This window comes from Oncorhynchus mykiss, chromosome 6 (genome assembly GCF_057628025.1).
Source record: "Oncorhynchus mykiss isolate SJ-2025 chromosome 6, ASM5762802v1, whole genome shotgun sequence".
Taxonomy (NCBI): Eukaryota; Metazoa; Chordata; class Actinopteri; order Salmoniformes; family Salmonidae; genus Oncorhynchus; species Oncorhynchus mykiss.
The window spans coordinates 17,988,184-18,002,140 of record NC_143027.1 but is presented as its reverse complement, the minus strand read 5'-3'; the positions used below and the strand labels follow the sequence as shown (position 1 = coordinate 18,002,140).

Genomic DNA, 13,957 nt, shown 5'->3' with positions numbered 1-13,957 from the left:
TAATACACAATTACATTTGGACAATTGTAGCTTGTGATGGAGAACAGCCTAACCTGTCCAATTATTGGTGTTCTCTTTGGTAACTTCTGCGCCATGTCTTAGAAGCACTCTCACTGACTCCAGGTGTCCCAGCGACACAGCCAAGTGGAGTGGTGTCCTTCCCCTGGGATCCACAGCCTCAATGTCATTCTGAAAGAAAGAAACAAACTGCAATGCCTTCAAAAACAAATAGCCTAGCTACCTAAAGAGAATTGCACATCAGATCGACATCATACACACTGGAAGCCATAGAGATCCTTTAAAATTATTAGCTAGCTTTCTCATTCCTAATTCTATGCTGGAAGCTATTGATATAATGCCTGTTAAAGACTCAACTGGCAACAAAAATAAACAATTCCAATGGAGTAAAACCACCATATATTTGGGTTATGATAGGGAAAGACAGTTATAAGCTTGAGGCATTTCTATTCTTCAGGAGTCAGTGGGTACCTGGGGTGTATTCATTAGTCGGTAGCAAAATGTTTTGCATTGGAAATTGTTTACTCTAAACTAGGGATGGGCACGCTTATTGGAATATCTGAATGGATATTCATATTTGATTACTTGGAAGAGTATTCATTTTGAGAAAAGAAAGGCCTATAATATATATTTTTTAAAGGATTTGTCTAAAATGAAATGATCTATGTGATTTGGCTAAACAGCTTACAGCGATAGACCACTACATTCAACATTTTAATAAAACAGCGTTATGACCGTTTTATAAGTGAGCCTATGTCGGTAGGCTACAATGATCAACCAACACATAGGCTGTTGTTTCATATGAATGGAGTTCAGTGGAGGCTGGTGGGAGGAGCAATTGAAGGATGGGCTCATTGTAATAGCTGGAATGGGATAAGCGGAACTGATTCAAACATGTGATTTCCATATGTTTGATACCACTACATTCCTGTCATCCTATAGCTCTTCCCACCAGCCTCCACTGATTGAGTTGTTGTGGACAAGGACTGGGGAGCGCAGCAAAATAGTCTCAATTAGCTTTATTATTTTAGCTAGCTGGCTACTGTAGTTAACTAGCTTCTTTACAAATGATTTGATGCAGTCAAGACAGGCACTACCTGATGGTATGATAGATAATCTAATCTATGGCAGCAACAAGTTTGTCTAAGTAGCGAGTCAGTTTGGCTACTTTCTCTTGTGCTGTGCCACACACATACTGTCAAACACAGGCCCCTGCTCCTCTCTCGCCCCTCCCCCACCAGCGCACTGACTCCATCTCTCGAGTTGTGTGAGAAAGTCTCCATTGAAGTTTACCCCAAGTATTTCAACTATCCGGTTAACCGAAAAAATATCATATTATTTGAATACTGAAATCATTTACAAATGCGCATCCCTACTCCAAATGGAAAATATTTTGCAATGAAATCGAGAGTTTCTATTTGTAGGGACGTCAAACATTCAAGTTGCTGCACAGACACTACGGAGGCTTTAGTCTAGAGTGTCCGGTTTAAACATTTAGAGGAATTACTCATCAAGGTGACATAAGATCGAGTGCTTAAAGGTTAAAGGACTCCGTGTTATGACATAAATGCAGAAAGTAAACAGCATAGTGGGTCAATTTCCGCAACAACTAAGAGCATTGAAACATAAGGCTCAAATTCTCTGTCGTTTTTGGGCCCTGCCTACCTTGCTGTGAACAGCGTGATGTGATCCCTTGCACATGCACAGATAACATGTGACTGTGAGAGCTAAGTCTTGCATTTCACTCATCTCGATATTTGTGGTTCTCTTGCTAACATCATTTCGCTGAGTCTACCATTAGCTGCAATATGTAACTTTTTGGGCGACCCACCAAATTCACATAGAAAAATTAGTTATAGATCTGTCACTCATTGAAAGCAAGTCTAGCAAGGGGTATATATATTCTATGTGCACTATTTCTATACTTCCCAAAAAGAATAGAAATAGAAAATTAACCATGGGGTCTAACTCTCAAATGGCACGGACAATTCGGGGCGGACTCTTTATGGACCCCTTTCCAGTATACAACACACTGACGTCACGCACAGACTCTTGGCTGCAGTAAGAAAGCCATCGCCATCTGCGCCCATTCAACATAACCTAGATTTTGATTTTATTACTTCTAAACAAAATAACTACACTACCGTTCAAAAGTTTGGGGCCACTTAGAAATGTCCTTGTTTTTAAAAGAAAAGCACATTCTTTGTCCACTAAAATAACATCAAATTGATCAGAAATACAGTGTAGACATTGTTAATGTTGTAAATGACTATTGTAGCTGGAAACGGCTGATTTGTTTATGGAATATCTACATAGGAGTACAGAGGCCTTTTGCAATTATGTTACCACAGCTGAAACTGTTGTGCTGTTAAATAAGCAATAAAACTGGCCTTCTTTAGACGAGTTGAGTATCTGGAGCATCAGCATTTGTGGGATCGATTAGAGGCTCAAAATGGCCAGAAACAAAGGACTTTCTTCTGAAACTCGCCAGTCTGTTCTTGTTCTGAGAAATGAAGGCTATTCCATGTGAGAAATTGCCAAGAAACGTCATTTTATTGGACAATTATTTTTGCCTTTCTTTCAAAAACAAGGACATTTCTAAGTGACCCCAAACTTCTGAACAGTAGTGTATTTTGGGTTCTCATATGCTTACAACTATGTTTTGATTATACTAGGTTGTGATCTAGCAAAATAACTATTTTGGATGCCGCCATTGTTAGCTAGAATGCTAACGCTCATTGACATAGGCTGTAGCATTTTACTGGTTGAAGCTGAAGTGTTTTTTTTAGTATAATGCAGTTGATTTGCGATGACAGACATTATATTACATTATATAGAGCCTTAAAATCCTATTTTAATCTAAAATGTGTGAAATGCACTCAAAAGCAACATGCAAATAGAGGCTTTTTTTGCTGCCATTCTATAAGAATTCCCCAGTGCTCTGCCACCAACTTGCGAGCATCGCCCCTGTGCGGCAATGTTTGCAAACACAGAAAGTGGTCTATAAAAGTCGCTGGCCACACACCAATACACAGATTTGACAGTCCAACTGTCACTTAAAGGAAAACTTCACCATTTTTTAAACTTCAAAATCATAAAATAGTTATTTTACTCTGGACGGTTCTGACCTAGAATATGTGGACAACTACAAATACCTAGGTGTCTGGCTAGACTGTAAACTCTCTTTCCAGACTCATTTCAAACATCTCCAATCCAAAATCAAATCTAGAATCAGCTTTCTATTTCGCAACAAAGCCTCCTTCACTCACGCCGCCAAACTTACCCTAGTAAAACTGACTATCCTACCGATCCTCGACTTCAGCGATGTCATCTACAAAATACCTTCCTTTACTCTACTCAGCAAACTGGATGCAGTCTATCACAATGTCATCCATTTTGTTACCAAAGCCCCTTATACCACCCACCACTGCGAACTGTATGTGGCTAGTCTAGTCGGCTGGCCCTCGCTACATATTCGTCGCCAGACTCACTGGCTCCATGTCATCTATAACTCTATGCTAGGTAAAGCTCCGCCTTACCTCAGCTCACTGGTCACGATAACAACACCCACCCGTTGCACGCGCTCCAGCAGGTATATCTCACTGGTCGTCCCCAAAGCCAGCACCTCCTTTGGCCGCCTTTCCTTCCAGTTCTCTGCTGCGAGTGACTGGAACGAATTGCAAAAATCGCTGAAGCTGGACACTTACATTTCCCTCACTAACTTTAAATATCAGCTATCTGAGCAGCTAACCGATCACTGCAGCTGTACACAGTCCATCTGTATGCACAACACTGAACGCACTGCAACTGCCTCTGCAATGCAATGCTGCAAGGCAAACGCAACGTTTAATTGGAAATGAATGTAATTCTGGTGTACCAAAACGCAAAGACGCTGTCGGCGTAACTTTTAAAAAATAGCCCAAATTTCAAATGGGTTATATTCAGATTTTTGGTCACTGGCCTACACACACACACACACACACACACACACACACACACACAACACCATATAATGTCAAAGTGGAATTATGTTTTTTTTTTATTAATACAAATGAATAAAAATACAAAATCTGAAATGTCTTCAGTCAATAAGTATGCAACCCTTTTGTTATGGCAAACCTAAATAAGTTCTGGAGTAAAATTGTGCTTAACAAGTCACATATTACATTGCATGGACTCACACTGTGTGCAATAATAGTGTTTAACATGATTTTTGAATGACTACCTCAACTCTGTACCTCACACACACAATTACCTGTAAGGTCTCTCAGTCGAGCAGTGAATTTCAAACACAGATTCAACCACAATGACTAGGGAGGTTTGCCAATGGCTCGCAAAGCAGGGCACATTGGTAGATGGGTTAAAATAAAAAAAGCAGACACTGAATATCCCTTTGAGCATGGTGAAGTTATTAAATAGACTTTGGATGGCGGATCAATAAAACCCAGCCACTAAAAAGTTACAGGCATACTTCCCAACTCAGTTGCCAGGGAGAAAGGACACACTCAGGGATTTCACCATGAGACCAATGGGGACTTTAAAACAGTTACAGTATCAGTCAAAAGTTTGGACACGCCTACTCACTTAAGGGTTTTTCCTTTATTTGTACTATTTTCTATATTCTAGAATAATAGTGAAGACAGCAAAACTATGAAATAACACATATGGAAACATGTAGTAACTAAAAAAAAGTGTTATATTTTAAATTTGAGATTCTTCAAAGTAGCCACCCTTTGCCTTGAAAGCTTTGTACATTATTGGCATTCTCTCAACCAGCTTCATGAGGTAGTCACCTGGAATGCATTTCAATTAACAGGTGTGCCTTGTTAAAAGTTAATTTGTGGAATTTCTTTCCTTTTTAATGACTTCGAGCCAATCAGTTATGTTGTGACTAGGTAGGGGTGGTACGCAGAAGATAGCCCTATTTGGTAAAATACCAAGTCCATATTATGGCAAGAACAGCTCAAATAAGCAAAGAGAAACAACATTACTTTAAGTAGTCCATCATTACTTTAAGACATGAAGGTCAGTCAATCCAGAATATTCCAAGAACTTTCAAAGTTTCTTCAAGTGCAGTCGCAAAAACCATCAAGCTCTATGATGAAACTGGCTCTCATGAGGACCACCACAGGAAAGACCCTGAGTTACCTCTGCTGCATAGGATAAATTCGAGTTACCAACCTCAGAAATTGCAGCCCAAATGAATGATTCACAGAGTTCAAGCAACAGACAGATCTCAACATCAACTGTTCAGAAGAGACTGTGTGAATCAGGCCTTCTTGGTTGAATTGTTGAAAAGAAACCACTACTAAAGGACACCAATAAGAAGAGAATTGCTTGGGCCAAGAAACACGGGCAATGGACATTAGTCCAAATTTGAGATTTTTGATTCCAACCGCAGTGTCTTAGTGAGACGCAGAGAAGGTGAACAGATGATATCTGCATGTGTGGTTCCCAGCGTGAAGCATGGAGGAGGAGGTGTGATGGTGTTGGGGTGTTCTACAATGTAGAACATATAAAAAATTAAGAAAAACCTTTGAATTAGAAGGTGTGTCCAAACTGTTGACTGGTACTGTACATAAGTTAATGGCTGTGATAGGAGAAAACTGAGGATGGATCAACAAAATTGTAGTTACTCCACAATACTAACCTTAATTGACAGAGTGAAAAGAAGGAAGCCTGTACAGAATATTTCAAAAATATTTATCCTGTTTGGAGCAAGGCAAGTTAATAATGCTAAAAAATCTTGCAAAGCAATTAACTTTTTGTCCCGAATACAAAGTGTTATGTTTGGGTCACATCTAATACAACACAACACATTACTGAGTACCACTCTCCATATTTTCAAGCATAGTGCATCATGTTATGGGTATGCTTGTAATAGTTAAGGACTGGGGAGTTTTTCCAGGATAAAATTGTTTCAGTCTGCTTTCCACCAGACACTGGGCAAGTCCTTTCAGCAGGACAATTGCCTTAAACACAAGGCCAAATCTACACTGGAGTTGCTTACCAAGAAGACAGTGAATGTTCCTAAGTGGCCGAGTTACAGTTTTGACTTAAATCTGCATGAAAATCTATGGCAAGACTTGAAAGAGAATGTCTTGCAATAATCAAAAACCAACTTGACAGAACTGGAATAATTTTTTGAAGAATAATGGGCAAATATTGTACAATCCAGGTGTGCAAAGTTTTTGGAGACTTACCCCAAAAGACTCACCGCTGTAATCGCTGCCAAAGGTGATTTTAACATGCATTGACTCAGGATGTGAATACTTATGAAGATGAGTTATTTTTGCAAAAATGTCTAAAAACAAGTTTTCACTTTGACATTATGGGGTATTGTGTATTATATAACAGGTGAATATTTTTGTTTGTTGATTTAGTCCATTTTGAATTCAGGTTGTAACAACAAAATGTGTAATAAGTCAAGGGATATGAATACTTTCTGAAGGCACTGTATGTGTAGATAGTACATTTCATGTTTAGGTTTTCAATATACAAAAAGGTTTTCAATATATAAAACAAACTGTTTCTGCATATTAGTCATTAATTTGGGCACTTTAAAACAGTTGACATTGGGCTATTTATCCAAATGTCTTGTCAACAGGAAGCAGAGACGGCATACATTTTTTATTACATTTTAGGAATATAAATTGAACTTTCAACATTAATTTCCAATTGTATTGTACTTAAATCAGGTCAAAACTACTGAATGAGTCTAAAAACATGCTGCTAGTTATTTATTTTGGTGAACAGTGAACAATTTCAAAGATTTTACTGAATTTACATTCATTTATTTGGCAACAGCTCTGGTGGATTTGGCTGCAGTCAGCATGCCAATTGCACACTCCCTCAAAACTTGAGACATATGTGGCAGGCATTGTGTTTTGTGACAAAACTGCACATTTTAGAGTGACCTTTTATTGTCCCCAGAACAAGATGTGTAAGAATCATGCTGTTTAATCAGCTTCTTGATATGCCACAGCTGTCAGGTGGATCGATTATTTTGGCAATGCTCACTAAGCGGGATAACAAATTAAGAGAAAGAAGACTTTTGTGCATATGGAACAGCTAATGAAACATGGGACCAACACTTTACATATTGCTTTCAAATTTTTGTTCAGTGTAGACCCGAGATCACAAAAATGGGTTTGCCCTGCCTACTATTGGACAAGTTCTGGGGCGTAATCATTACCCCAAGCAACAAAAACAAGTGTTTATATTGGACACATTCTGGTAGGTCCCGCCCTCTTTGCTAAACCTGTCCAATAGAAATGTTTTGTACGTTTTTGGTGTTATGATTACACCGGGAGAAGAAGAGGAAAAGAAAGGACCAACTTGACAGAAAATCTGTCTCCTTCCAGCAGGTGGCTTTTTTTCCATTCTTTTGCCATCCAAGCAATACGTTTTGTATGAATGTCAATGAGAGAGTGTCGAATTTGGTCAACAAAAAAATGATGGTTTAATTGCTATGTGATGTTTATTTGATCTAATAGAAGTTTCGTAATGATTATGTTTTTACGACTGTACCGATATAAGTGGGACCGAGTGGCGCAGCGATCTAAGCCAGTGGGCCACTCCATGGCGCACAATTGGCCCAGGGTCGTCCAGGGGAGGGTTTGGCCGGGCTAGGCCATCATTGTAGATAACAATTTGTTCTTAACTGACATGCCTAGTTAAATAAAGGTTAAATAAAAAGTGGGGCACATGACATCCTGGCAAATTTGAGAAGAAAAACACTAGCGGAGTTGTCTCGAGATGGCTATGCATATTTATAGCATCAGGTATCAGCATAGCTTTTCATTCATTTATTATTTTTATTTGTTATTAACAAAAGAGGAATAGTCACATGCAAACAAGCATACATAAACTATTTACATTGCCAGGAATCCTAAACAAACAAATCATATTCATTAAAAATACAACAGGTTAGAATTGCCTTTTTGTTTTTCATTTTAGTTGACTAGTGCCATATTGTTTAAATACATTTATAAAGTGAAAAAAGTTAAGTTTTGAAATAGACCATTTGTGAATATGAAACGGACCTATTATTATTAGCAGTTGAATGAATCATGCTACATCTTTATCAATGTCAGAATTTTTGAAGTAAATTATATCAAAACCATTCAATTTAATAACTGGTCCTGTTTTCTTTGTAAGAAAGTTCTATATGTCAATCACAAAAATTATACTATAAATACAGGCAAAAAAATAATGAAAAATGGTCTCCTTCTCCATTCCACAGAAATCACAATTATAGTCAATATTCAGCTTGAATCTTTCCAAAACATGTTCCACAGGATAAATTCTATGTAATATTATAAATGAAACGTCCTTTACCTTGTTACTGATACAATATTTGTTAGCAATTTTCCATGCTTTCCCCCATTGTATATCACCATAGACATTCAACCAAAAAATCTTGCTGAGGGAATTGTAGTATCACAAACAATATTCCTAATCTGTTTATTACTACATTTACCTTTGAGGATGTTAATATTGAAAATGAATATATTTGAATGTAAATCTGTTACTTACATCAAACACAGAGGAATGAAAAATAAAATAAAATACAACACCCCTTGGAATTGCATTAAAAACAAATGCATATTATTTTGGGGTTATTGGAATTCGAAACTTATCAAGAAATTCCCCATATGAGAGTAGATATCCATCCTCATTCAGTAACTGACCAACCAAAATAATTGTATTCTCAAACCAGTTTAGAAAAAAATGACTTGTTTTTAAATCGTATATCATTGTTGTTCCATAGAAAGTATCTGTGAGGGGAATAATTATGTTTATATGCTAACATCCAAGCTAAAAGTGTCTCCTTATGGAATTTGGCCAATTTTACTGGGATTTTATCAACATCAAAATTACACCAAAACAGAAATTCTAAACCAACAACAGAGTCAAATAAATACTTAGGGAAAACATTCCAAATACTGTTCTGGTTCTTAATATACTTCAGATTCCAATTTATTTTAAAAGTATTATTTAGAGTATTGAAATATAAAACCTCAAGACCTCCTTGTTCTTGGGTAATACTGAGAATATCTTTCCGTAGATAGTGAGGCTTGTTCCTCCAAATAAAATTATAAAACAATCTTCTCAGTCCTTCACAATTTTAGGGGGTAAGTCAAGTGATAACAAGACATAAACCGTTAACCTTTAGCTTTGGACAATAAAACCCGACCATATAATGACATATCTCTCATTATCCAGAGGTTCAATTTCTTCTTTGTTTTCTCAATAATGGGGTTAAAGTTTAATTCACTCCTTTGTTTTTCATCCTTGCATACAACAATTACAAGATAAGTCACCTTATCTTTAATTGGGATACCATATACTTCCTGTAAAACACAGTCCTTGAGTGGAAATAAGACTGATTTATTGATATTAATTTTCAAACCTGAAACTATGGAATAGTCTTCAATACAGGAAACTGCTTTAGAAACCTCATTCCTGTCTCTCGAAAATATGGTGGTATCATCAGCCAGTTGACATAGTTTAAATTCCTTGCCAAGTGCTGAAACACCTTGAAAAGTCCCTTTCTTGATATGAAGAGCCATAATTTGAGTAACCAATAAAAAAAATTGACTAATTGGGCAGCCCTGCCTAATGCCACGGGATGTCCCGTGAGCTAATTTCACAGAGCTAGTACAAGCACTATATAAAGTTGGGAGTGCTTTAAAAAAAAGTTACCAAACCGCAAAAAAGTTATTGCTTTGAACATAAACTAATGTTCTACAGTGTCAAAGGCTTTATAAAAATCAACAAACATAAGAAAACTATCATCAAGGATGAGGTCATTATAGTCAATCATATCTAAGATCAACCTGATGTTATGACTAATGTGTCGACCATGCATAAAACCAGATTGTTCTTCATCAATTATATGATATAAGCCTTGTTTCATCCTCTTAGCAAATACAAATCATTTTTCATCATTATTGAAAAGCTATGGGCCTCCAGTTGTCTATATAAAGTCTATCCTTATTAGCGTCGGGAATCAAAGATATTACACCTTGCTTTAAGAAAGCCGGTAACTCCCTGTAGCATAGCATCTCTCTCCATTCAATACAGGCAGTTGACGTCAACAACCCCATCGAATATTCAAAAACAGATTACAATAATGAGATGTATCCACCAATCCAAATAAAGGAGAGACAGACAGCCCACCGTGCCGCTTTGTGGACAACGACTCCGATTGTTAGTGCGGAGAGACATGTATCTTGTCAGTATTTCCATAATCTTTGGATCCTAAATTAAACGGTTTCCGGCAACGGTCTGCGACTAATGAACACACCCCTGGTGTCGTGTCGAACACCAGTTAATAGCCCATGCAAAGTATTCGCTAGAAGGCTGACTAGTTAGTGATGTTAAAATACACGTGTATCATCTCGATCATTGTTGCAACATGGCAATCTGTGAACGGATATAATTGGAATTAGACCAGTCAAATTGTATGGTTATGCATGTCAGGCCAAGCAGCTAACGCCGGTACCTAGCAAGAAGTTAGCCAAGTAGCTAACGCTGGTTTCAGCCATTTTGAAGCAGATAGAGATGTAGCTAGAAAAAGGTGAGTAGTTGTAGCTAGCTCAGTGTCCATATGTTGACATACCTTTGTTGACTCGTTTTCCAAATTCCTGTAATCATTTTCCCAGACCAATGAATGTAGTGGAAACTTCATCCTAAAATCTTCGTTGACCGCGGATAACATCTTCCCCTACTTCGAACTTCTAAATGTAGCTAGCGTATATTTACAGCCATGGACAACCTAAGCTAAACGTTCAAGTTGAAGAAATATGAATCAAGTCATCTCCATATTCCGTCATGATTCATGTCAAATTTTGCTAGCCAACTTCTACAAAATAAAACTTTCGAAAAACAAGGAAGTGTCAAGTTGAGACTATTGTGATAGGGGTGTTTGAAATAAACTTTGTTCTACAAACCAATTTTGGCAGAGGATAAATACCAATATTTAACTATTTTTCAGAATAAATATAAGTACAGGTATATATTTCTGAAAAAAAAAAAAGTTAAGTTCAATATTTACTAATAATATAGTACCCTTCTTTAAAAATGGATTGTTCCAAGCAAGGACGTAACCATTTACGCTATGCACAGGGCAAGCAGGTCTTTACTCATTTGTGCCAAATAATTTTTCGTAAATATAATTTGATTTAGTATGGTAAATATAGAAATATGCTTTAATATTGCATGTTGCGTAATTAAACTGCAAATGAATTACACAATTCCCCCAATCTCGTTTACCATAGACGTCACATCCCTTTCACACAACAACAACTCGTTAGCCTTCTTATGCTAGCGCACATATCTGGCAGACGGCTGGCTAGTTTGCTCAATTTGTTTAATTAAAGTGATGTCAGTAGCTAGCTACCTAGCTAGTCGTTTGGCTGACCATTTTACATTATGCACAGGTAGTTCACCCCGTAGCTACACCATCCACTAGCGGTTTGCGTTCTGTCAGCCACCGAATTAGACATAATTTTTACGTAGTGTATTGCTGCTGTCCACGTTGGATATATTTCGTAATTCCAGAGTGACTTTGACGAGCTGGCTCGGCTAACGCAAAGAGCATCTCGCCTCTACCTCTCTGGCTGTTACAGACTAGTGGCAAGAGAGTTTCCGTCGTGACAATCGCAGCTGCTTGTTGTGTGCAAGCTGCTAACATAATTAATTTAGTGGTACGGTAGCGTTGTTGGAGCAAGAAACTAAATAGAGGAACCAGATCTTCTTTGTACTTCCTATTTGCTCCTTGCCAAACTGATCTGTATTTTTTTTTTATGAGTAAATAAACAGATTCACCGATTTCATTGACATTTGTATCTCTGCAAGGATGTCTAAACGATTAAGGAATAGTGAGCTATGCGCGGATTGCAGTGTGCCAGGTAAGTCACTTAACGTTACTGATCAAATGTGAGTAGCTAGCTGTGGTTAGCCAAACCATACATAATCCAGGCAGAATACCTGTCAAGTATTAATATGGCTAATAGATTTCGCTATAACAAGTTACATAGACTGATTTGTTGGTTTATGTAGCTAGCACGTATATGAGCTCAAATTAAGCGTGATATTAGGTTAGATAAACTAGGTACCTAGGACAGTTGAGTTGTTGGCAGCTGTGGCCTTCAGTTTTGTTACAAGCAGTGTCTTCCCCTATGTAGCCAACGTTGTCAACTACAGTGTAACATGTAGTTACTGCTGGTTCATTGGATGTACAATAATGCACAGAGCCATCTCCTGAGTCCGTGCATGAGTCATGCCAGTTTTTGCATGATGTCATCATGGTGTGGTTATTCCAATGCAATGTTTTTTTATTTATTTTACAGGCATAATCATTTCAAAGAGGATCAAAGGATCAAATTCCTATCAAAGTGTTGCTGCAATAACAATGTATTTGATGTGATTATCAGTTGAAGTTTTAAGTGTCTCACAGACCATTGTCTCTTTAGTCTGTGTACATTTGAATATACACTTTTTTTAAATAATCTGCCAAGGTACAGTTTAAGTTGGAAGTGTACATACACTTAGGTTGGAGTCATTAAAACTCGTTTTAGAACCACTCTACAAATGTCTTTGTTAACAAACTATAGATTTGGCAAGTTTGTTAGGACATCTACCTTGAGCATGACACACATAATTTTTCAACTATTGTTTACAGACAGATTATTTCACTTATAATTCGCTGTGTCACAATTCCAGTGGGTCAGAAGTTTACATACACTAAGTTGACTGTGCCTTTAAACAGCTTGGAAAATTCCAGAAAGGATTCATGGCTTTAGAAGCTTCTGATCGGCCAATTGACATAATTTGAGTCATTTAGAGGTATACCTGTGGATGTATTTCAAGGCCTACCTTCAAACTCTTTGCTTGACATCATGAGAAAATCAAAAGAAATCAGCCAAGACCTCAGAAAAAAGTGGTTAGCCTAGTGGTTAGAGCGTTGGACTAGTAACCGGAAGGTTGCAAGTTTAAATCCCCGAGCTGACAAGGTACAAATCTGTCGTTCTGCCCTTGAACAGGCAGTTAACCCACTGTTCCTAGGCCATCATTGATAATAAGAATTTGTTCTTAAAATAAAAAAATAAAAAAAGCTGAAATAAATCATTCTCTCTACTATTATTCTGACATTTCAGTCTTAATAAAGTGGTGATCCTAACTGACCTAAGACAGGGAATTTTTACTTGGCTTAAATGTCAGGAATTGTAATGAACTGAGTTTAAATGTATTTGGCTAAGGTGTATGTAAACTTCCGACTTCAGCTGTAAGTGTATGACATGGCATACACACACAACAAGTGTCTCTACTATCAAATATCAGAATATACTGTTACAATGTGGTGTAGTTGTGTTCACCATGGCCTTTTTTGAACACCAGGGGTTTATTCATTACGTGGATTCCGTTGCAAAATGTTTTGTGTATTGCAAAATACCGAAACTGTTTACTCTAGGAACCAAACGGGGAAGGACCTTTATGAATCTGACCAATAGAAACTAGTTTTTGTTGCAAGCAATTTCTGTTTGTGTTTCACATAATGAATACACCACTGACTGTGGGTGTTTAGTGTCTGTGTCTGGCTGGCTGCAGATTTCTGAAGAATCATGACAAAGGATAAGATTTCCCTGTGGTCATGGTTTTAGATTCCACTACCCTAGGGTAGGGTTCCCCAAACTCTGTTCTGGGCCCCCCCAGAGCTAATTCAAATAACCAACTCATCAATCTTTGAGTATTTTAATCAGCTGTGTAGTGCTAGGGGGGAAAAAAAAATATGGGGGGGGGGCCAGGACCGAGTTAGGGAAACCCTGGATAGAGGCGCTTCTGTTTTTATTGCCTTTCCGGAATGAGTTTTGACAACTTAAAGGTAGACTCCACAAAAGGATGTTGTCACAAGCAGCACTGCAGTTATTGA

The 13,957-nt window shown here is 37.7% G+C and overlaps 2 protein-coding genes across 18 annotated transcripts in view; one reads left to right on the top strand and one right to left on the bottom strand.

Annotated features, from left to right (window-relative positions):
- Positions 1–11,644, bottom strand: part of LOC110525368 (ankyrin repeat domain-containing protein 13A) — a 32,043-nt gene extending 20,399 nt beyond the window's left edge. For both annotated transcript variants that reach the window (XM_036979499.2, XM_036979500.2), the window contains exons 1-2: positions 10,646–11,644; positions 54–189 (exon numbers count right to left, since the gene is read on the bottom strand). In XM_036979499.2, coding sequence (XP_036835394.2) covers positions 54–189; positions 10,646–10,744 — 235 coding nt within the window. In that variant the 5' untranslated portion in view covers positions 10,745–11,644. The remainder of the gene's footprint in view (positions 1–53; positions 190–10,645) is intronic.
- git2a (GIT ArfGAP 2a) overlaps positions 10,197–13,957 on the top strand; it is a 33,134-nt gene continuing 29,373 nt past the window's right edge. For 4 of the 16 annotated variants that reach the window (XR_016496526.1, XM_090237095.1, XM_090237096.1 and 1 more), the window contains exon 1: positions 11,347–11,936. Coding sequence is in view for 8 of the 16 variants with exons in the window: in XM_090237095.1 (XP_090093221.1) it covers positions 11,885–11,936 (52 nt within the window). In the remaining 8 variants the exon portion in view is untranslated. Of the gene's footprint in view, positions 10,604–11,308; positions 11,937–13,957 lie in introns of those variants that run through there. The other 12 variants (XR_016496525.1, XM_021605416.3, XM_090237090.1 and 9 more) reach the window with 8 other exon arrangements.